At 43.4% G+C, this 25,070-nt stretch overlaps 1 protein-coding gene across 2 annotated transcripts in view; it reads left to right on the top strand.

Moving 5' to 3' along the window:
• HECTD1 (HECT domain E3 ubiquitin protein ligase 1) overlaps nt 1–25,070 on the top strand; it is a 321,546-nt gene that overhangs the window by 177,616 nt on the left and 118,860 nt on the right. For both annotated transcript variants that reach the window (XM_082275332.1, XM_082275333.1), the window contains exons 10-19: nt 5,266–5,440; nt 7,070–7,208; nt 7,380–7,550; nt 7,661–7,883; nt 11,156–11,419; nt 12,040–12,116; nt 13,074–13,208; nt 13,427–13,573; nt 15,414–15,508; nt 20,910–21,015. In XM_082275332.1, the coding sequence (XP_082131458.1) occupies nt 5,266–5,440; nt 7,070–7,208; nt 7,380–7,550; nt 7,661–7,883; nt 11,156–11,419; nt 12,040–12,116; nt 13,074–13,208; nt 13,427–13,573; nt 15,414–15,508; nt 20,910–21,015 (1,532 nt within the window). The remainder of the gene's footprint in view (nt 1–5,265; nt 5,441–7,069; nt 7,209–7,379; nt 7,551–7,660; nt 7,884–11,155; nt 11,420–12,039; nt 12,117–13,073; nt 13,209–13,426; nt 13,574–15,413; nt 15,509–20,909; nt 21,016–25,070) is intronic.

Here is a 25,070-nt window from a genome sequence, read left to right on the forward strand (position 1 = left end):
GTCCTTTCTGCCAAAGGTGGTTTCGGATTTTCACTTCATCGAGGAAATTGTTTTACCTTCGCTTTGTGCGAACCCTAAGCATCCAAAAGAGGTTGCCTTGCATTCTCTGGATGTTAGAAAAAATCAATTGTTGGTGATCCGTAATGGGCCACAAAAGTGTCGAAACCTGGTATACAACACAATCACGTGTTCAGAAAATGCAGCTAATAAGCTGTGGAAGGACAATTAGTGACCGTTGGATATAAAAATGCAATATGAGAAAAAAGTTTTGTGGTGTGTCCAGACAGAGCGGGGCACAACCACTTGAAACCAACTAAGGGCACTGCTACCAACCAGTAAAGTGAAAAAAATGTAATTTTATTTAGGCACTTGTGCCTGTGCAAGAATAAAAATACAGAGGTGATACAGGACACACTGCATAATAACACATTAAAATAATGTTAAAAAGTGGCACCCAGCATATATAAAAGACTAGAGCATACAACATATACACCAGGAATAGCCAATATAGTAAGCTGGGATGGCTCACAGATCTACTAGTGTAGTAATGAAGCACTAAACCCAGCTGGTAGGCATTTGTCTATATGATGATTATACACATCGCCAGGCATGTATCGACATGAAGGTCGGTATGGATGCCTGGTGGTGTGAATGGACCTGCAGAGGATGCATCCAATACTGAATCCCTAGGGAGTACTCCTGTAAAGATAGGACCTGACACCACGTGGACTGTCCCTTAGTTGGACTTGATTAGGTGTGTGGACAATGGATCAGTCCGGGAGTAACAATAGTCCTCTATGGGTGAGGGTCAAGAAGTGCTGCTTGCTCCAACAAGGGAGATGGACACAGGAGACCCCAATTGGGGTAAATGGAAGGGATGGATGAAGGACACTGTCGTAGAATCTCAAGAGCCAAGACCAATGATTGATGAGACACCGGGTGAGGAATGTCCCCGCAAGGCAGATAGGGGAATGGTATTTCGTAGGAGTGAGGTCACAATTTACCTGAAAGTGTCTTTCATATGTAGGATCCGGATAGAGGCTCTTGTCAGGAACTCATGAAGGTCCAGGGCTCTGTCCTAGCCCCGATAGTATGTGCTGCCCGGTCCGGTGTCTTGTTCGCTGCGGCGTTCAAACCCTCAGCCGAGCTACCACGGCATGGGGATCTCCACTTCCTGATCGGAGTGACCGATGTCACTTCCGATAGCGGAGTCTGCCGGGCGCTTAAAGGGGAACAGCCGCAAAACACATTCTGTGAGAGATACCGGACATTCGGGCAAAGCTGCAAAAAGGGGGCACAGAGTGCCACAACGCCACACGCTGGCGCGTTTCACCGACAGGCACGACGGTTTCCTCAGAGCTGATGTAATTACCCAAGGTGCCGGGCTATATAGTGACCGTAATTGGCTATGATGGTTTAACTGTTTCATCGCCAGTGTGGTAGTTAACCCATTCTGGGGACCATTGCTGGTGTTATCTCCCCACTGGTTCAAAATCTACCACATCGGGCTACCTCATGAATATATTAATCGATCGTGGTGGCACCACCGGGTACAGCGGCGTTATGGCTGTCACACAGAGTGGCAATATGGTCTGAAGAAAACCATATATTGAGGTCGGGGTATCGATCCTTCTACCCACCTGGGTATATAACCACAACTGTGGGGCAGCCATGTATTCAAGACATGAACATAAATAACCAAATTTAAAAGTACTGCATAATGAACAAGTAAAAACAAACCGAATTTCAAACAGAAAAAGTTTTTGAGATTAACGTCAGTGAGATTGCCATCACCGTGAGGACCAACATAGGCAAGGGCTGTGCGTTTTATCAATGGCAGAGAGAGTAGCCAGGATTGCATTTGAAAATCAATATCCTGGTACCTGTAAGTCCATTTAGTCACTATTCAATCCGGGTGAACAACGTCACCAACTGGATGGTGTAGTTTAAATCATTAAAGCAAGATGGATTTACATTTTTGGCTCTGTCATAGACAAGTTGGTATCAGTGAGGGTGTGGATTTTATAAAGTGTGGTATAGCAGGACCACTAGCCCAGATTCACCGCCTGGGCAGTCACAATGTCCAGAGGGCTAGGTTATGGATTTAGGAAGGGCTGGAGATTAAACTCCACATTCAAGCCGCGAGGTGTGCGGGACCCCATCATATATATCCACATCTTTTCCTTTTGAAGGAGGACGTTGTCAAAGTCCCCCCTTCTCTCTGGTAATTTAAGTGCATAGATGCCCCTTACTTTAAGGCCCTCTGGATTAGCATCGTGATGTTCCAGGAAGTGAAGGGGTATGGTCCTGTTGTCCACTTTTTCCCTGATATCAGAAATATGTTCAGAGATGCGCACTTTCAGTTGGCGTTTTGTTTTGCCTATGTATGATTTGTTACAGGGGCAAATTAGTTCATAAATTACGTGCTCTGTCTGACAGTTTATAAAACTGTTGATGGTGTACTCTCTGTCCATCACAGCTAGAAAAAGTTTTGCATTTTAATACTGACTTACAGATATTACATCTGCCACAGGGAAACATCCCTTTTAGGCGGGGCAGCGAGGTTAACCAGTTATCTTCCCCTCGAGAGCGTGTAAATTCGGAGTGGCACAGGTTATCTTTGAGATTCTGTGCTCGTTTGGCCGTTCGTAAGGGTCGTGGTCCAACAATACGCTCTATGAGGGGAGATATCGTGAGAACCTGCCAATGTCTGGATAAGATCGCCCTGACCTGTTCCCACTGTGTGCCGAAGGGTGTAATGATGCGAGGATGAGCCACTTCCCTAGAGGTTGTATTTGTGATTGAATCCTCCCTGCCACCCAAGAGGGTTGTTCTGGGTCTGAGTGCCACTTTTTTACGTGCCCGCCTGATGGTCCGATTTGTGTACCCCCTTTACCGGAATCGCTTGTGTAGCTGTCTAGCCTCTGTCTGATAATCCTCCGGATCTGAACAATTTCTCTTAAGACGGAGGAACTGGCCTACAGGAATACTTTCTACGAGGGACCTGGGATGATGGCTACTCGCTGCCAATAATGTATTGGCAGCTGTCTCCTTGCGATATGTTGTAGTTTTTAATTTCCCTCCCTCAATAGAGATAAGCAAGTCTAGGAAAGGAAGGTGATTTGGGGTGGCATTAAAGGTGAGTCTGATATTGCGATTATTATTGTTGAGTTCCTGCATAAATTGATCCAATTCAGATTGGGTACCGCCCCAGAGGAGCAGGACATCATCAATGTTACCTCAGCCACATGTGTGAGTGGCCGAGGTACATTGGGGATGGATATACAACCTGCTCCTCCCAGAGTCCAAGATGGAGGCACGCGTAGGCCGGGGCCCACGGTGCCCCCATCGACGTACCTCTAATCTGTTGGTAGTAGAAGTTTAGAAATTGAAAATAGTTGTGATGAAGCAGGAACTCTAGGAGCTCCACAACAAATTTGTTGTGTGCCCCTAGATGCGGATTGTGATGATCAAGGAAGTGGGTAACTGCTTGCAAGCCCCATTCGTGTGGGATTGAGGTATATAGGCTTTCCACATCAATACCCACGAGTAGGATGTCATTCAAGACGGGGATCTCAGATAATTTTTTAAGGACATCTCTTGTGTCCTGTACGTAAGAGGGCAAGCTAGTCACCATCTCCTTGATCAATGCATCAATGAATTGGCCCGTTTTTTCCAAAGGTCCCCCTATCGCAGAGACGATAGGTCTTCCAGGGGGGGTTACTGAGGCTCGCAGAGTGTCAGAGTTGGCAGCGTCTTGCCGTTCCCCATTAGGTGGTCTTGTGACCTAATCCGTCCTTTCTGCCAAAGGTGGTTTCGGATTTTCACCTCAATGAGGAAATTGTTTTACCTTCGCTTTGTGCGAACCCTAAGCATCCAAAAGAGGTTGCCTTGCATTCTCTGGATGTTGTCAGGGCAATCAGGGTTTACCTGTCGTTGACTGAATCCTTTCGGCAATTGGATTCTCTCTTTGTACTTCCTGAGGGTCCTCGGAAGGGTATGGCTGCGTCTGCGGCAACCATTGCCAAATGGATCAGACAGACCATTGTACAAGCCTATTCGTTGTGGGAACGGGTTCCTCCCTTCCCTGTCAAGGCGCATTCTACCAGGTCGGTGAGTGCGTCCTGGGCCTTCCGGCATCAGGCTTCGGTGGCCCAGTTGTGCAAGGCCGCGACTTGGTCGTCGGTGCACACCTTTTCCAAATTCTATAAAATTGATGTTCTGGCTTCAGCTGATGCCTCCTTTGGCCGCAAAGTTCTCTGTGCGGCAGTGCCATAGGGAACCCTGGTTTGTACGGGTCCCTGGCTGTTGGGGTTGTTTATCCCCTTGGTTATTTGTTTTCCTGGCTTGTTGCTCATGTTGAGCCCTTTTTTTGTTACCCAGAAGTTTACCTTTCTGTGCATGTAAGGTTCCTTTCTCTGATGTGGGTACTGCGTTGCTTTTCTGGCGGTTGCGTTGCCCACCCCTCATGTCTACACTGCTTTGGGACATCCCCATTAGTGAAGACTGTGTGAATGGGCGGCAAATGTCGGAGGACGTAAGAGAAAACAGAATTTTTGTAAAATCTTACCGTAAAATTCCTTTCTCTGAGTCCTCCGACAGTCGCCGCCCCCGCCCCTCTTTGGGGGTTTTTTATACACTATCACGGCTTGCGACCAAACTGGATTGGGATGGCTATTGCAGGGGGGTTTTGGACTAGGACAGCCCCCATGGGTGTGACTATGTAGATGAATTGTTCTTTTACAAGTCTTATGCCTAGAAACTCCTGTGGAGAGGAAGCAATACCCCATTAGTGAAGACTGTGTGAATGGGCGGCGACTGTCGGAGGACTCAGAGAAAGGAATTTTACGGTAAGATTTTACAAAAATTCAGTTTTTCTACCGATAAAATTCATTTTTCTAAAGTACATCACAGGACACAGAGGTCCCTCCCTGCTTTTCTGGGATCTTCATTTCTTGCTTCAAAACTGAGGTACTTCCTATATGGATGGGGTTATATAGAGGGGGGACTTCCTGTCTTTTGATTTCCCAGTATCCATTCACCTATAGGTGGCGTATAACCCAGATAGTAATTATTATAACCTGCTCTGTGTCCTGTGAGGTACGTAAAGAAATGGATTTTACAGGTAAGAATGTAGGAAAAATACATTTTTTTTTTTTTTTTTTTGTTTTCGCCTGATACCAGTCAGTCTTTATTTAGAGTCGTTCAGTTTGCAGTTCAGCTTGCTGAGTGTTGATAAAACGTGTCTGTCCCCTGTCATTTTAGGTGACTGGATGTGTCCAGTGAACAAGGGAGATGAGAAGAAGAAAAAAGACTCTAATCGAGAAGAGGAGGAGTGCAATGAGCCGAAGGGTGACCCAGAAATGGCCCCAATTTACTTGAAGAGGCTGCTGCCTGTTTTTGCACAGACTTTCCAACAGACCATGCTTCCATCAATCAGGTGCTGTGTTTGTTAGACATTCATCTAACTCTATCTATGAGCTGCCATCTATTTGCATAGGTTGATCATGTAATTGATTCAACAGTTATCAAAGTCGATGGTTCTACCAATAAAGCGCTTGAAGGCACCCTTTCATTTTTTGTGTTATGCCTACGGTACTGACCCTGGCACTTGGGGCTGCGTTTTTTTTTTTTTTGTCTCATCATGATACAGCCTTGGTCTTGAATTCTCTTCATGTTTGAAGCTGCTTTTACCAGCACCACTGGGCAAAGATCATCCAGTGAAGTTTCTGGTTGAAAGTAGAAAATTGAACCGGAAAAAAACAGGTATTTGTATCTGTCACGCAAAGGGCTTGTTTATATTGAAGCTTGAGTATTAATATGTTTCACACTCAGGTTTTTGAAAAACTCTTTTTTGAATGGCAAACAGCAAGTCAGCACACTCAAAATATTACAGGACTTTTTCCAACTCACTGCTATTCAAAGTGTTGGTGGTAGAAAACTTATTTCACATGATTTAAAATTATTTCTGCATTTTGAATTTTAAGATTCAGCAAAATATTTGACAATGCATCTGGTAGTAACAAGTCCTAATCTCACATTTTCTACATTAGTAAAAGAAAGGGTGGTCCTTTCCGAAGAAACCCCTTAACTTTCTTTAATTTGTATTCCACTCTTGTAGTCAAACTAAAAAACAAAAAAAAACAAAAAAACTGTTCGTCTTCCTGCTCACACAGTATAACGGGGGGGATTGTGTGTGTATATATATATATATACCTTTTTAAAGGTTTCCTGAGATGAAGGTGCCATGGCTGATTGCAAACACCTGTCACCTAGCTCAGCGTGATCTATCCCAATAGCTGAGCTGAGGACTGGCTGAGTCTAGTTCTCGTCAACATACAACAGAGAGGCCCAGCTCCTCAACCCTTAGGCTCCTTTCACACAGTGTGTCCGTCAAACGGACTCCGTTTTTCTCAGCGGGGGATTGATCCGCCGATCCCCCGCTGAGCAGGAGAATGACAGCTGTTCTCCGCGCTGTGTGCGGGACACAGCTGTCACAGCCCCATAGATCTCTATGGGGGAATCGGATGGGAACGGACCGTCGGTTCGTTCTCATCCGATACGATCCGCTGGACGGATGGAAAATAGGGTTTGTCTCCGCTGACATCCGATGCCCCATAGGGATGTATGGTGGGACCGTTCAGATCCGCCAAAAAAACGGACAGGCGGATCTGAACGGTCCGCCTGTGTGAAAGAGCCCTTAACCTTTTGTGAAGACCGAATGATTCAAATCTAGTACCACTGATTAGATATTTGCCCTAGATAGGTTTAAATATGGTAAACCCAGATTCCAAGCCCCCCCTCATGGCAGAGAACTAAGCAAAATTGTTGCTTGCTGGATGTTCCAGAAAAGAGCATCTAAAAAAGGCAAGCTGCAATTTGGTAATTATTTTTATTTTTTTTTAAATAAAGTTTTGCTATGTGAAGGGGGGCATGTAACAAATGCAACATAGGTATTATTTTGATTTGGCTGCAAAATTGTAAATACCCTTTAAGATGCATACATGTTTATGTTAGTTTATGCTGGAAGCTACTAGTATTTTGACTTTGTTTCCATCTAACATAACAGGAAAGCCAGCCTTGCTCTAATCCGAAAAATGATTCATTTCTGTTCTGAAGCACTGCTGAAAGAAGTGTGTGACTCTGATGCTGGACACAATCTTCCCACTGTGCTTGTAGAAATTACTGCTACAGTTCTGGATCAGGAGGTCAGTTCACTGTTTTCAAAGATGCCAGATAATTAGTACTCAGTCTTGTGTATCACATGTCTGTAAGCCTATCCCTAAATCCAGGCTGAACATTGGTGGCTATAGAGAAACATTTTTGAAATCGTGTTCCATCTGCCATTTTTTTTTAACTTTTCTTTTTTTTGTTTTTAGGATGATGATGATGGCCACCTTCTGGCACTGCAGATTATAAGGGATCTCGTAGATAAAGGAGATGACCTCTTTTTGGATCAATTGGCAAGACTTGGTGTAATAAGCAAAGTATCAACTTTAGCTGGCCCTACCTCTGATGATGAGAATGAGGAAGATCCCAAGCCGGAGAAGGTAAATGCACATGAAAAAAGTTTTTAGACCTTTGCGTGACTCTCGCTGTACATACTCTGTTGCTGTCCTTTTTCAAGGACAAGTTAAAATGGATTTCCTTTCATTGACAGGATGATGAACCACAGGAAGATGCCAAAGAACTTCAGCAGGGAAGACCCTATCACTGGAGGGATTGGTCTGTCATCAGGGGTCGAGATTGTTTGTATATCTGGAGTGATGCTGCAGCCTTAGAACTCTCTAATGGCAGTAATGGCTGGTTCCGCTTTATCTTAGATGGCAAACTAGCAACCATGTATTCAAGTGGCAGTCCTGAAGGAGGCTCCGATAGCTCAGGTCAGTTGGCTTTTCTCCGATTGTTCATTGGGAGATAAAGCAGACCACTTGTTGTTAGCCATGTCCTAGAAGCATGGACACTGAGCAGAAGCACAAGCTCCTTTATGCTGTGGGCTATACTCCCTGCTGGGGAAGTAAGGGCTCAGTTTTAGCTTTGTAATGGCGAGTCTGCCCCCCCCCCCCCTTTTTTTCTTTTAACACGTGTAGACCTATTTTGGTCGAGTATAATCCTCATTTTGTTCTAAGAAATTTTAAAATTCGCTGAAAATGGTTGTACAGGCAGTTTTTTTTTTTTTTTTTATCTTATTGCATTCTATGCAGTTAGGTAAAAACCTTATGTATGCAACTCCCCTTAAACTTACCTGAGCCCAATCTCTATCTAGCTGTGTATGAGAGCTGAGGCTCTCTTGCTCCTCATTGGCTAAGATACAGCAGCAGGAGCCATTGGCTCCCACTGCTGTCCGAGCCAGTGACAGGAACGGGGGGCGGTCGAGCCCCACTCTGTGTGTCTTATGGACATAAAGAGCAGTGCTGGGGATCAAGCACATACAAGTGCCCCCACAGCAAGCAGCTTCCTAAGGGGGTATATGGATGGAGGAGCCAGAAGTGTCAGCGGGGACCTGAAAAGAGGAGGATCAGGGTTGCTCTGTGAAAAACCATTGCAAATGGCAAATAAGCAAATAAGCATAACATGTTTATTATTTGAACAAAAAAAAAGAAGCCTTACAGTCACTTTATTGTTGAATGGCTCACTACCTCAACTACCCATTCTGTAAAAAAGTTCTTTATAAGATAAGCTTTGACCTTTCCCTCATGCTAGTTTTAGGTATTGCTTGCCTTGATCTTGAAATATATATTGAATATATTGAAAATAGTGCCCTCCTTCACTTTATTTGTATCCTTAATGCCTTGTGTGTTTATAAATGTTCATTGATCCTTCTTTTCTGTTCATTGGGGGGGGACAGTGGAATTCATACACTGTTTAGTTCAATTGTCTACTGTGGGAGGGTTTGGAAAAAAACAGTGCCAGCTTGATATAACTGCTCCCACTAGGGTTGCCACCTCATCCCTTTAAAACAGAACACATATTAATTACACAGGTTCTGTGGCTGATTAAGGTTGTAATTAAACTCACTTGGAGCCTTCTCTGCATTAAATTAGCCTCAGAACCTGTGTAATTAATTGGTGTTCTGTTTTAAAGGGATGAGGTGGCAACTCTAGCTCCCACCTTCAGCATGCCTTCGTTTTTTGCTATTGTCCAAGAGAATGTCTTTTCTCTGCTCTGCTGACAAAATTGTAACCTTTTTAGCTAGCTATTTTTACTATAATCATGATTCCTCTACGAGCTGTTTGAGCTGGTCTCCTTAAGTAACTGTCTGGATCAGTTTCCTCACCGGTATCTTTTTTGAGCAATTGCCTGGACCCTGCTGGACTGTGTGATTGTGGAGCAAGCCTCTAATGTGTCCTTTCAGCATTGGGCTCTGCATTTTGGCATGTTCCAGTGGCACAGTATCATGTTTGACTCTGGGTATGAAAACTCACTGAGAGTGTCTGTGTGGGCAGAGCGCTGGAAGCGGCCTCTTTACAAGGACCTTGGGGTTCCATTTGAAATCCCTGCTTTCTGTCAGTTTTACCACGAAAAGGATTAACACAGGGGCACTGCGTGCTGATGGCATCCATAGTAAACATGTTTCTATGCATTTCCCTGCAGAATCTTTATCAGATCTGCCTGTGGTATATCTGCCATTGCACATGAAAAGCAATCTTCATTTGGTGCAAGCCAAAAAAATGTTGCCACAGGAGATTGTCCGTGGTTCAAATCCTGGTTTTTCTGCAAATGGGCCTGGATCAACATTTAGCCGTATCATCGTCACAGGATCGTATTCGGCTTTTGCAATCTTTTTCCATAGACCACTGGCCTCCCAGTGTTTAATAAAGTCCTATGTGCGGGGTGTTTATCATGTGTCTTCATCCGTTTACTCGTCTGTGAATCTGTGGTCTCTGACTCTGGCTCTCTCCGCGCTTCAAATGCGGTCTTTTCAACCTATTAAGGATATTTCCCTTTCAGCTGTCACCTACAAAGTTAGGTTCCTTGTTGTCATCACTTCTGCATGGCAAGTGTCTGTCCTGAGGCTTTCTTGGGCTTTTTGCAGCACTTCTTGTGCTTTTCCATTTGAAGCAGTTGTTTCCACTATTTACAGGGCTGCCACATGGTCCTCTTTCATATATTCTCCACGTTTTACAGGTGGATGTTTAGGCCTCTTCTGATGCCAGCTTCGGACATAAGGTCCTTCAGGTGGCCCTTTGAGTTGCATGAAGCCTTTTGTTATGTTTTTTTGTGGGCCTGTTATTGTCAGTTGGACTGCTTATGAATGTCTCAACAGTCTATAAATACTTGTGCCCCTGAATGAATGCTAAAGAAAATTAGATTTTTGTACATATTGAAAAACTAATTTCCTGTAGTTTGATGAATATCCCTCAGATTCTAAAGTCATGCTGTTGCTACGGCTTTATCACATAATTGAAGCATGCTTGGGAGTAGGGTTGGGCTGTGGGTGGCTGCAAAGCCCAACAGTGTATGAATTCCTGTAAGAAATTGTACAAATATTCCATGTTTAGAAGTGATGCCATTTATTTTACTATTACAGTTGTTAAATAAGTTCACTTTTTAGAAAAAAAAATAAATGCACATTTTTTTGCAGATAAAACAAATGTGCATTTATTTATTTATTTTTTTTTTGGAGCCTGTAAAGCATTGCAGGTCTCCTACAGGTCTGTCAGAGTATCTTTGTTGCCCGTACATCTCGTACAGGCAAGCAGATGCAATCTGAATGAACTTCCAGAGCGCTCCACAGTGTCGTGGTAGTTCATTGAGAACTACAAGCCAACAGTCACAAAGGATGTTGGGGCTTGTAGTTCATTCACACACAGAGCTGTGTAAATAATTGAGGCGGCCATGTGGATGGAGCCCCTCACGTCTATGCTGATTTCAAAAAGTGACCGCTAGTACAGGGAACTTCTCCTTATACTGCCGTCACAGGAAGTGCGGGGATCGGGCAGCTGCTGCAGCATTGGGACCATGTTCCACCCTAAAAATGGGTGGAACATGTAAATTGTTCCCAAAGGTGACCTTATACTTTAAACTCAATGGCGTGTAATTGTTAGCTTTTCGTTTCTTGTGGATAGGTACAATATGCCTGCCTGCCAGTCTTGTTTGATGCTTTGTGCTTTCTTCACCAAAAACCTATCCGTTCTCTCTTTTCTCTTTGTAGAAAGCAGAAGTGAATTTCTAGAGAAGCTACAGCGGGCACGTAGCCAGGTTAAGCCTTCTACTTCCAGCCAGCCAATATTATCAATACCTGGACCAAGCAAGCTAACAGTGGGAAATTGGTCTCTCACTTGTTTAAAAGATGGAGAAATTGCCATTCACAACTCTGATGGGCAACAAGCAACCATATTGAAAGAGGACCTTCCAGGTTTTGTGTTTGAATCTAACCGTGGAACCAAGCACTCTTTCACTGCAGAGACCTCGCTTGGTAAGTGCTGCATACTAGGAAAAAGGAACAGCAAAGAAAATGTGCACTTAAAAACACTTGCTTGCTTTTTCTTTAAAGCTCTGTTAAAAGGAGGAGTAGAGCTACACCACTGCTGAATCCCAGATATTCATAGTTATTGAATTCTTGAATAAGAATAGCCACATCTCCTGCTGGATGCAAAAAAAACTCCACCAATGCATTTAACTATAACTGGGCTAACTCAAAGAGGAATCTTAAGTCTGGCCTTACACTGATTCAGATTCAAATTAGATGAATGGCGGAATTTCCACCCTCCTCAAACAGGGATGGCCACACACTGAAATTCAGCCAGTCTCTTTGGAATTGGGCACATTTCAGTCAGTGTATTGCCAACTTTAGTCTGACCCTGCCCAGTTACAGGCAGAGTCTGTGTCTAGTGGGAAATTTTTCCATCCTTTCAAATAAATGTGATCTGTGATTTAATGGGGATGCAGCTCTCTTCTTGCTCTCATTTGTACGACTGATCTTCCAAGAGCCTGATTTTTGGAAGTTATATAAGCCTGGATCAGTACCTGCAGCATTTTGCTGCCTTTTGTTTTTTTTTGTAGTTTAACAGTTCATGACTTCAGTTTTCCTTTCAGGTTCTGAGTTTGTTACTGGCTGGACAGGGAAGAGAGGTAGAAAGCTCAAGTCCAAGCTGGAGAAAACAAAGCAGAAGGTACAGTACACTAGATACATAGTAGTCTCATTTTATTTTGGGTGCAGTATTGTTGCAGGGTGAAGTACCTAAACGTGTCACACATCACACGTAGCTTATTAAACATCCCCTATGTTTTAACCTCCTCCCGCCCGCTGCATTATAAAATGACGGCAGGCGGGATCTCCTCTTGTTCTCGGGTGACGTCATATGATGTCACCCCAGTGTCACTGCTCTTGTGTACCTGTGGGGGCGCACAGCAGGTGCACTGTGTCTCTGGGACACGGCATGACCCCGATCTCTTTAAAGAGCTGATGATGCGGCTCTTTACCCATGTGATCGGCTGTGTTTACATGTAAACATGGAAGTGCCTTTTATCGACTCCCCTCGCCTCACATTGACAGAGTGTAAGGCGAGGAGAGCTGATCATCGGCATCTCCTCACAGGGGAGACTGTACAGGTAATCAGGGCACTGATGATCAGTGCCCTGATTACAGTGCAGCCCCAGCAGTGCCCAGCATGTGATGCCAGTCTGCCCATGAGTGCCACCTATCAGTGCCCATCAGTGTGGCATGTTAGTGTCTCCACATCAGTGCTGCCTCATCAATGCACATCAGTGAAGGAGTAAAATTACTTATTTACAACATTTTCTGACCGTAACTAAGAAAAACTTTTTTTTTTTTTTTTTTTTTTACATTTTTGGTCTTTTTTTTGTTTATTTTTTAGCCAAGAAAAAAACCCAGCGGTAATTCAATACTACCGAAAGAAAGCTCTATTTGTGTGACAAAAATTATAAAAATTTGATAAAAAATGTATTTGATATATATTTAATACAGTGTTGCATGACCGTGCAGTTGTTCAATGTGTGACAGCGCTGAAAGCTGAAAATTAGCCTGGGCTGGAAGGGGGGTAACAGTGCACAGTATTGAAGCGGTTATTCAATATTTATTGGCTTTTCCTAAATATTTATCTCGGAAGGTGCGGACAATGGCAAGAGATTTGTATGATGATCATTTCAAAGCAGTGGAGAGCATGCCACGCGGTGTGGTGGTTACATTGAGAAATATTGCTACCCAGCTGGAATCCTCCTGGGAGCTTCACACAAACAGACAGGTCAGTGTATACTGGATGGAGTACAGTTTTTCCGTTTGGGGGATTGAGATTTTTTTTTTGCCAACGTGTTAATTATGGCTTTGAATAATGTTTTAATGAGGCCTGGTGAAATGTTTGTATGTGGAAATTAAGGCATTTGAATGATATCTAAATACTTTAAATTACGTTTCGTTTTTGTTTCCCCTTCTCTTATAAACCCTGTCCCCTATATCTTACAGTGTATTGAAGGAGAGAATACATGGAGAGATTTAATGAAAACAGCCCTGGAGAACCTTATTGTGTTACTGAAGGATGAAAATACCATATCTCCTTATGAAATGTGCAGCAGTGGTCTGGTCCAGGCCTTGCTTACTGTGCTGAACAATGTATGTGATAAAGTGTCTCTTGCTATAATTATGGTCAACTTTCTTTAAAACGTGAATGTGAAAAGAGTGAGTGGTAAAGAAAACCGATCTCAAGAGAGTGTGCAGAAATTGGAATACCAAGACTTTTTTTATTTTTGTACGAAGAATCCCCTGTCTTTACTTACATTTGTCCTAATGTTTTGCTTTACCTTGTGTTAGACTTTGACTTGACAGGTGAGGGAGGCACGCTGATATCTTTGTCTTCAGTATGATCATTACACAACACACTCCGCTTTCCTGATAGCATCAAATAACTTCGTTCATAGTAACCATTGGGTCTGTTATTTAAAAACTTAAAGGCTGTAGTCACCTTTTCCAGAAAATGAACCCCAGTAGATAATAATTTGTACAACTTTTTAAAAAGCTCATTAAAGCTAATCTTCAGATTTTCAATGACCTAAAATCATTCCTTTTGAAGCAAGCTGGTCCAACTGAACTTTTTTTTCTTTAATAAGTGCTACACTGGCTCTAAGCACTGCATATACTGCATCTAGCTTCAGCATCCTACAATGCACAGTGCTGGGTTCTCAATTCAAAGCCTCCTGTGATTGGTGGAGTCAGACAGCATGGTGTCCTCAGGCTGCCTTTAGGTTATGATTTAAAACAAAAAAAAAAAAAAACTTTTTGCAAAGGCCTAATTTAAAAACTTTGTTACCTTATATACACCCACACATATGCACACTGCCTTCCAGGTCCTTAAAAGTCTGAGTACCTCTGCTCTGCAAAGACTAAGTATTTAGGAGATCATTCCTTATGGTGACTTTTAAACCTAAGTTTATATATTTTTTTTTTTTCATGTATTTGGTGCTGCTGTAAAAAGGTATTATATGTGCTGCTTTTTGATGTAGACATCATCTTCCTCTTCCTGATTCTGCTCATCCTCCCTACAGTGCTATTGACACTGTTTGTGGGTGGCTTATTGTCCTTAGTGTCCCATGGAAACGTGCATATTTGCATAGCAGCAAGGCACTCTCTTGCTTGCTTCTCCTCTTTCCTTAATGCACATGTCTCCTTAATGCACATGTCTCCTTATTATCACTGTGTCCCCAGTACAGACCCTTTCCTGCCCGAAGGTTTGGCATGATTTGGAGCTGTGCGGTAAGGGGAAAGGGAGCAGTGAATTCACTGAAAATGTTTGACACATACCTTTATAAAAAATTTATTGGTTAAAGTTCCCCTGGTTGATGAAAAAAATCTATTGTTAAAAACTTTTAGCCTTTGGAACTGTTTTAAAGTAGATTTAAACTTCAACTGGATTATGTTAATTTTATTTATTTTTTAACACTGAATATTAAACTACGGTATTACCTTTTTTTAAAAAATATATATATATATATATATATATATATATATATATATATATATATATTTCATAATTTTGCATTTCACTGCTGACGATCCCCTCCAGTCTCTTTCACCCACCTCTCTCTTGAATATATACTTGCTCCAGCTTTGGTTTCACATTTATTGTGCTCCTGACCAGAATCCTGGGAGTGACAATAGGGGACCATGGCTGCACAATATGTGGTTGCACAGCTATTTTTGGTCTCCGAGGTGCATGGGATAGGGTTAACAATGTGGGAGCACAGCTGGGGGACAGTTGTTACCCCATAACAATAAGTTTTAAAACGAGGCACTTTATTGCAGGATTACCAGATATTATTTTAGTAAACACTGCAGATTTAAAAAGATTGAAAACGTTTGAAAGTACATAGAACATATAAAAAAAATATATATATATATATACGATTTAATGACTGTTTTTCATATACTTTATTTGAAATGCTTCGGTCTTTTTTAGAATGAAGAGTTTGATCACAAACAGGACTGTGGACAATTGGTGGAGAGATTGAATGTATTTAAGACTGCGTTTACAGAAAATGAGGATGATGAAAGGTGTGTGTAATATTGAACAGCTCATGCCAAAGTCCACAGTAACAGTAAATCCATTTTATCATTCTTTCATTGAAGGACACAACCATACTTCATGACTGATGGTGTTGATGTCACAACCAACAGGAGCAGGTGCAACTAAACTAAAAAAAAACACCCAGGGGGGCGGCCCTCTGGAGATGCCCAAACCCCCATCTGCAGCAAGGAATTCAGTTAGTAGTCAGTTATTTCCTAGTGTCTCAGGAGTTGGGGCATGAAGCTTTCTAGCTGCCCTTTACGGCTGTTCTGTGAAGCCCTCAGAGGTTTGTTAGAGCACCTTAGTGAGCAAACAGCATCATGAAGGTCAATGAACACACCAGACAGGTCAGGGATAAAGTTGTGGATGAGTTTAAAGCAGGGTTAGGCTATAAAAAAATATCCCTAGCTTTGAACATCTTACGCAGCACTGTTCAATCCATCATCCGAAAATTGAAAGAGTATGTCACAACTGCAAACCTACCAAGACATGGCCGTCCACCTATACTGACTGGCCGGGCAAGGAGAGCATTAATTAGAAAAGCAGCCAAGAGGCCCATGGAGGATCTGCAGAAATCCACAGCTCAGATGAGACAATCTGTCCACAGGACAACTATTTGTTGTGCTCTCCACAAATCTGGCCTTTATGGAAGCGTGGCAAGAAGAAAGCCATTGTTGAAAGCAAGCCAAAAGAAGTCCCGTTTGCAGTTTGTGAGAAGCCAATATAGGGGACACAGCAAACGTGGAAGAAGGTGCTCTGGTCAGATGGGACCAAAATGTAAAAGCTATGTGTGGGGGAAAACTAACACTGCACATCACCCTGAACACACCATCCGCACCGTGAAACATGGTGGTGGCAGCATCGTGTTTGTAGGGATGCTATTCTTCAGCTGGGACAGGGATGCTGGTCAGAGTTGATAAGAAGATGGATGAAGGCAAATAGAAGGCAATCTTAGAAGAAAACCTGTTAAGAGTCTGCAAAGACTAGCGGAGGTTCACCTTCCAGCAGGACAACAACCCTAAACATACAGCCAGAGCTACAATGGAATGATTTAGATCAAAGCATATTCATTTGTTCGAATGGCCCAGTCAAAGTCCATACCTAAATCTAATTGAGAATCTGTGGCAAGACTTGAAAAATTGCTGTTCATGGATGCTCTCTATCCAATCTGACAGAGCTTGTGCTACTTTGCAAAGAAAAATGGGTAAATATTTCACTCTCTAGCTGTGCAAAGCTGGTACAGATGTATGAAAAAAGACTTGCAGCTGTAATTGCGGCAAAAGGTGGTTCTATAAAGTATTGACTCAGGGGAGCTGTATACAAATGCACGCCACACTCTTCAGATATTTATTTGTAAAAAAAAAAATTGAAAACCATTATCATTTTCCTTCCACTTCATTTATGTGCCATTTTGTGTTGGTCTATCACATAAAATCCCAATAAAATACATTTACATTTTTTGTTGTAACATGACAAAATGTGGAAGATTTCAAGGGGTATGAATACTTTTTCAAGGCATTGTATTTTATCCCCCAGACATTTAACCGTTTTTGTTACCCGTCTCTGTACAACTTTTGTATTAGATCATTATGTGGAACTGTATCAAATGTCTTGCTGAAATTAAGATATTCTGTGTCCAAAGCACCACACCAGTCCAGAAAATTGGTAACATAGTCAAAAAATGAAATCATATTAGTCTGACATGATCTGCCCTCAGTAAAGCTATGCTGCTTTGAGTCCAGCAAGTTGTGTATTTTTAAATGATCAATGATCCTTATTTTTAGGAGTGATTCCATTAAATTGACTACAACTGATGTTAAATTCACTGGCCTGTAATTGCTAGCTTCTGCCTTGCTGCTTATGGATAGGTACAATTTTAGCTGTCCGCCAGTCATGGGGAACATCTCCTGTTCGTGATTGAGTAAAAAGACCCGGAAACGGTCCAACAACTATACCTCAAATGTTCTCTTAGAACTCTGAGATGAAAACCATCAGGGCCCATTGCTTTATTAAGCTTTAACCGAGCCAGTCCTCTGCTACCTCCTATCTCCAGAAATCCTAAAAATGAATCGTCCTTACTAGAACCAATATGATTCCCCAACTTGTTATTGTTAGTGCAATTTATTTCTGAGAAGACTGAACAAAAGTAATTTTTTTAATGGTTTGCTTCATCCAGGTCTCCCTCAACATATGTGTTGTGCCCAGTTTTCATTTTAGTGATTCCATTGCATTTTTTCCTTCTGTCACTAATTTACATAAGAAAGGTTTTATCTCCTTTCTTAATTAATTTAGCAATTCCCTCCTCTTTGTGTGCTTTGGCAACACTGATAATGTTTTCTATTTTTATACCTACAACTACGGTTTCCTTAAATCTTCTATACGATAATTGTTTTCCCTTTACTATCCTACTTACCTCTTTAGTGAAGTTTATTCTTACTTGAATTTTAGTGCAAATATTTAGTGAATTTTAGTCCAAAACCACACCATATAATACCCATTTTATAAAAGATATACCCAAAATATAAAAGATGAGGTTGCATCAAGCAATATCGCCAAAAACTTTGGTGCTCAAAAATCTCCATAGGTGACGCTTTAAAAGCCTTTACAGCTCAATTTAAAGTTAACCAGGAGCTCTTGTGCTAGAATTATTGTTCTCATTCTGATGTTCGCAGCGATATGTCACGTGTGGTACGTACGCGCCCTGGGTGTGTGTTTGCATTTACACCGTTGTGTAGGGCAACAGGGATTTTGGCAACTTTTTTTTTTTTTAATTTTAATATATTTGATCTTCTTTTTTTAATTGATTTATACGTGATTGCTATCAAAAGGGGTTTATAGCATGTGATAGCATTGGGCAGGTGACAGGTACTCTTTTTGGGGACATTAGGGGTCTAATAGACCCCAATGTCTCCCCTACCTTTCACACCATCTAACCAATCACAGATTGGCTTGGTTAGATGTGTCTCCTGGCTGTACTGGCCAGTAAAGTGTGGATATGAAATCGAAAGTGACATCACTTCCCGTTTTATTGTTTGCATGCGAGATCGAGACATAAATTTGCCTGGGCCTCATTGCAGAGATCGAAACTTAAATTTGCCTGGGCCTCACTGGTCGGCAGCTATGGAGCTGCTGTCACACTTTCTCTTTGAAGCCGGTCGTGGGCTCTACAAAACCTGCACTGATGCCTGCTACTGCAGCAACCAGCTTGTGATCAAAGGTTCACTCTTTGAATGTACATAGTACGCCCAAAGAGCTGAACTGGTTAATATCAAACCAAAGACATTGGTGATCCATAGAACCAGAATTCTCTGCCTCCTCAGCATCAGGCAGTCGAACCCCATTTGTCAGTACTAGGTCTACAGGCTTGGTCCTCAGCTATGTGAAGGGCCAAGTATAATGCCTTGGCCCTTCTCTTTCAATGATCCTTATCTTCTTTCTCCCTCAGGTGTACTTTCATTGAAGCGGTTACTTGGGTTGTGCCGCCCTCTAGACCCCCCTTGCCCTTTTTAGATTTCAATCTTATTTCGTAAACTTTGCAAAAACCTTCTTTTAAAAATATACAGGGTATCCCCTTTCAACTTTGTCTCAGGTGATGGCCTTTGTGGTGGCCATCCCCTGTGCATGTAAGCTGTCCGAGCTAGCAACTCTTTCTTGTGAACAGCTGATTTTGGTTTTACGCAAGTAGAAAGTGATTTTTTGCCCTCATCGTTCCTTCTTACCTGTGGTGGTGTTGACCTTCCAGCAGAACAAAGACTTTGTTCTGCCATCTCTCTGCCCTTATCCCAGAGAGATGGCCCTTCATTGCCAGTTGTGTTCATAAGTTTACATACCCTGGCAGAATTTATAATTTCTTGGCCATTTTTCCGAGAATATGAATGATAACCCAAAAACTTTTCTTTCACTCATGGTTAGTGTTTGCCTGAAGACATTTATTAATCATTTGTGTTTACTCTTTTCAAGTCATAATGACAACAGAAACTACTCAAATGGCCCTAATCAAAAGTTTACATACCCTGGTGATTTTGGCCTGATAACATGCACACAAGTTGACACAAGGGTTTGAATGGCTATTAAAGGGAACCATCCTCCCCGGTGATCTGTTTGCTTGTAATTAGTGTGTGTGTGTATAAAAGGGTCAATAAGTTTCTGGACTCCTGACAGACCCTTGCATCTTTCATCCAGTGCTGCACTGACGTTTCTGGATTCTGAGTCTTGGGGAAAGCAAAATAATTGTCAAAGGATGTGTAAGGGAAAGGTAGTTGAACTGTATAAAACAGAAAAGGGATATAAAAGGATATCCAAGGAATTGAGAATGCTAATCAAGAAGTGGAAAATGAGGGGTTCTGTTGAAACCAAACCACGGTCAGGTAGACCAACTAAAATTTCAGCCACAACTGCCAGGAAAGTTGTTCGGGATGCAAAGAAAAACCTACAAGTAACTTCAGGTGAAATACAGGACTCTGAAAACATGTGGTGTGGCTGTTTCAAGATGCACAATAAGGAGGCACTTGAAGAAAGATGGGCTGCATGGTCGAGTCGCCAGAAGAAAGCCATTACTATGCAAATGCCACAAAGTATCCCGCTTACAATACACCAAACAGCACAGAGACAAGGCTCAAACCTTCTGGCACAAAGTCATTTGGAGTGACGAGACCAAAATTTAGCTTTTTGGCCACAACCATAAACGCTACATTTGGAGAGGAGTCAACAAGGCCTATGATGAAAGGTACACCATTCCTACTGCTGCCCCCTGGGTGTGCTTTTAGTTTAGTTGCATCTAGCTTCCTGCTCTTCCTGTAGGTGATGACATCAAACCCATCTGTCATGAAGTATGGCTGTGTCCTTTTATTAATGCAGAGAAACTGATTTTTCAGTGATTACAAAAATCCATTTTTTTTTGGACAAAAGCATATTAACAATAACAGCATATGAAGGAATCAACAAATACCTGGTTATCTTTTTCTGACAAGCATTGTGCTGCTTTTAAAAATGGTTATTTGTACATTGGAATTTGCATCAAAATTGGGTCACAGTAAGGACATGTCTTTTACCTTTGCTAATTTGCTACTTTAATATAAAAAGTCTGCTAAAACTTGCAAAATGAACTGATTTTTTTTTTGTAGCAAATTGAAAGGAATTGTAGATAAACATTCATTGTAGCCTAAATTAAATGTAATTAAAGATAAATTGTGATGTTTGAAGAAGTGTTTTGTTTTTGAAAACCTCTTTTGCTTTATACTTAACTTGCTGAGCTAGTTTGTACAAATAATGTGTCATGTAAGAATTTACGGTTTCGAGGATTTAGGAAATCCTACTGAAACCTAAGAATCCACATAGGAATGTTACTTATTTTTTTTATACATTTAAATATTCTTTGTATACTTTCAGTCGGCCAGCTATTGCTCTGGTGCGAAAACTAATTGCAGTGCTGGAGTCTATAGAGCGGTTGCCACTACACCTGTATGACACACCAGGGTCCAGCTACAATCTTCAAGTAAGTGCATGTAAACTGTCTTAAGGTAGATGGCTGGGGAAAACCATTCAGTTAGCGTGAGGAGATGCCAGTCACTCTCACACAGACTGGTAGAAGTGATTGGCTAAATACCATTTTACAAAGGCCTTAACACAAACTCTGGCATGACATTTTTGCATACTTACAGACAGCTTTGCACAATCTAAGTATGCATATGTGATTGGCCTCTGTAGAAGCTGGAAACCACTGTAGTAACAACAGTCTTTGGACGTTGTGCCCAGCGGCTGCCATTCTACAGGGTATCCATTCTGCTTGGTAAGACACCATTCAGAGAACGCCTTGCTTTTTGATTAATGAATGCAAAGCAGTCTCTGATCGGAGATCATGACGTCATCAGCCTTCCTCTCCACCTTGGAAGCATATTTGAATGGAGGCCATGCTGTGAAAGTGACCCCTTTTGGAATACATATAGGAAGGATAGATGCTCAGCAGAGCGCCTGGAAGACTTGAGCTTTAAAAGAAGCTGATTGGGTATTACAGCTGACCCAATGTAAGTATGTAAATTGTATCATCTCTAGAGTTCATCTTAAGGCCTCATGAACATTGGAGGTTTAGCCCTAGAGCATGAGGTTCTAGGGTTTAGGTGCAGACGAAAGGTACACTTGCAGCGTCTAGCCCACCTGCCAGCAGCCTGTAAACAATATGGGAGGCTGCATACTGTCCTAAATGTTAGTAGCACTTGGGCACGATACAGCCCTGTCTATTCATAGCAGCAATCTCACTCTTACCTAGTTTTGCGGGCTGCCAGAAGTGGGGCAGGACAGTGCATCAGTGCCTTCTGCCTGCACCAAAACGCCAGAGCCTCATGCACCAGGGCTAAACACCTAATGTGCACGTGGACTAAAAACTGATCTCTAGACAGTTCAAAAAAGACACGCATTAATGTATCTATGTAATCATTAATATATCTGTGATGAAAATGTCCAGCACCCAGCGACTCAATTAAAGGGATTATAAAGTTTTTTTTTTTTTTTTTTTGTTTTTCTTTTAAAGAACAAACCTGTTATACTTACCTCCTCTGTGCAGTTGATTTAGCACAGAGCAGCCTGGATCCTCCTCTTCTCGGGTCCCTCGTTGCTTCTCCTGGCCCCTCCCTCCTATAGAGTGCCACCACAGCAAGCAGCTTGCTATGGGGGCAGCCGAGCTACAGCTCTCTGTGCCTTTTCTCTCTCCTGATTGGCTAACTGATTTTGAGTGAAAGCCGCTGGAACCAATGGCGCCTTGGCTGTGTCACAGCCAATAAGAAGGGAGAGTCCCCGGCGGCCGAGGGACTCATGGACATCGCTGGAGAGAAATGGGGCTCAGGGAGGTATTAGGGGGTGCTGGGGAGGCTGTTAGACCCACAAGGCTTTTTATCCTTATGCATAGAATGCATTAAGATAAAAAACTCTCTGACTTTTCAACTCCTTTACCAATGGGAATGCACACCTAGTAGGCAAGCAATGGGAGAGACATATTTAGCAGAAAAACACTTACCACCTTAAAAAACTGACTATAGCCTGAGACCCCAGTGTCAGTTTACTTTGAGCTGATAATATTAACATCTGCTCTGCGTCTCAGTCATTGCTGGTTTGGGCCTCAAATATGTACCTGGGTCCTCTAGTTCCCAGAGTCTGTGTGTTTTGGGGAGACATGGACCTGAATCCGAAGCAAGACCACAGCAGGAGTCCCCCAGGTACACACCTCCCAAAGTGTAGTGCTCCCTTAATAGCCAGGGCCCATAGTCAGTAGACAACTTGCAGTCCCCTCCAAAAGCCCCTGTCCTGGTTGGGTTTGTCACAATATCAATAAATGTATTTTCTCTTTTGTTCATTGATGGACACAGCTCCTGATCTTGATTATGGCTTATAGCTAGCGAAAACCCAAAAATTAATATCTCAGGAAATTGGAATATTACATATGACCAGGAAAAGAAAAATTGGATTTTTGACTTACTGTAAAATCCATTTTTCTTATGTTCTTTGATGGACACAGCTCCTGATTTTCTTAACCATTGGGTTATACTGCCCCCTACAGGAGTAGGAAACTAGGCTGAAAAAGAATCTGGCTATGCCTGTGGGCAGTCCCAGGGGGTATACCCCCTCTCTCTCCTATAGATACTCATTTTTGTTCTGTCTAGTCAGGAGTAAGGACCTAGTTTCTTGCTGGGATCTCTGGTCCTGGCAATTTTTTTTTCCTGTGAGATCTACAATCAACTGCCCGATCGAGTGACAGGCTGGGTTTTCTAGATCCAGCGGTCACCCCAGTCTGGCCAGCGAGTGCACGCAGACCTCAGCTCCATGCTAGATCGGCCACTACATAGCCTCACTGGACAGGGGCTGGACTGCCTTGCAAGGTCGCATGCGACCAGGTCTCAGCCCCAGTCACAGCGTTCCTCCTTGCCGACAACACCCCCATTTCGATGGCGATGGTTTATGTCTGGAGCGGTGCCCGCCTGGTTCTTGGTATAAAGAGTAGCTTCCCCTCTCCCCCTGGAGGGTTTGGCGGTGGACGTGGGCCCCTCCTTGGGACAGTCGAACCCCCGGGTTACCCTCTTTCCCGTCAGGCACCCCCCTTTTTTATCTGTCCCCCATCCTACCCCCCCCCTCCACTTATGCTGGGGCTGTGTTGGTGGTCTGGTCCACCTCCTTGGGTGGGGGCAGGGTGCTATGCTGGCGATGGGAGCCGGGGAGGGGGGGGGATGGGTTTCAGCGCCAGCAACCGATCGGCTGTGCGGGGGGGGGGGAGGTTGCCAGAGCCCCCTATCCTGCTTGGGCTTGTGCATCCTGGCCATGTTTGTGTAGTCTGGAGGCCATTTTGCAGTGGTTTGCCATTGAAAATGGCAGCTGGAATAGCATTGGAGCCCTGTGGGGGGCGATTTCTTCAGTGGGAGCCCCTCCTAATTCCCTGGTACGGGCTCCTGGATCTTTTCTCTTCCTGATCGCCGCTCATGGAGTGCAGGTTATCCTGGTGGCTGCAGGTGCCAGTTTCTGCTGGATGGTGAGTCTGGTGGGGTTTTCTCCCTCTCTGCTAAGAATCGCTTGGTGCTTTGTACGTGTCGACTGGGTGGTGTTGCCAGCGCGGTGGGGGTTGTCCCTTTGCAGTGTTTTACACTTTGTGGGGTCCCCCTGGTGACCTCCTGCAGTCTTTGGAGCACATCTCCCCACCTGACAACCCTCTCTTAGGTTGCGGGGCCCTCCGAGTCCCAATCATTTATCAATGCACTGACCGCGGTCCTGGAGTCCTTTGTGACCTGGGTGATGGGCTTCCCCTTATCTGTTTTTATCAGATCCTGAATCTGATTTTGCCACCGCGGATGTGGGTCACCCTGCTAGGTCTGCGGCCATGCGCCTGGAATCCTCCGATGGTGAGGATGATTCCTCCACATCTGCAACCGCTCGCGAAAAGGTGCTGGCGGAAGCACTGATTTGTATCTATGCCTGAAACCTTGAAGATGGGGGACGGAGCTGCAGCTGCGATGGAGGCGCAGGTTCCCTTTGGCACTCACAGGCCATCCAGAGCGGCAAGGGTGTTTTCTTTCCCCGCCTATTTTGACAGAGTTGTCGCTAAAGAGTGGGTATCAACCAAAGCGTCCCCTTGTGGTCCCTAAGCAATTTGCTAGGCGTTACCCCTTTGAGGAGTCTCTTCTTAAGAATTGGACTGTACCACTGGTGGTGGACCCTCCGGTTTCCAGATTTAACAAGGCAAGCATGATTCCGCTTTGAGTCCCCAGCCTTTAAGGATCCGGCTGTCCGGAAGGCGGGGGCTTTGGCCTGCAATATGTGCTCTGGCTAGTTCGGCACTGAGGCCGGTATTCACCTTTGCCCTGGTGTTGCAAACTCTGACTGAGTGGGCTAAGCTTTTACGTCGTGACCTGGAGGGAGAACAGCTCCCTCCTGCCTTTGCTGAGCTGGTGGACCAGCTGCTCCAGGGGCTGCAGATTATCTTGGATGCGGCTTCCCTAGTGGCTCGCTTTCTGTTTCGGCAGTGGTACTTCAGCATGTCTTGGCTCAAATGCTGGTCTGCTGACCAGACTT

The sequence above is a fragment of the Pelophylax lessonae genome (assembly GCF_965119305.1).
Source record: "Pelophylax lessonae genome assembly, chromosome: 13".
Lineage (NCBI taxonomy): Eukaryota > Metazoa > Chordata > Amphibia > Anura > Ranidae > Pelophylax > Pelophylax lessonae.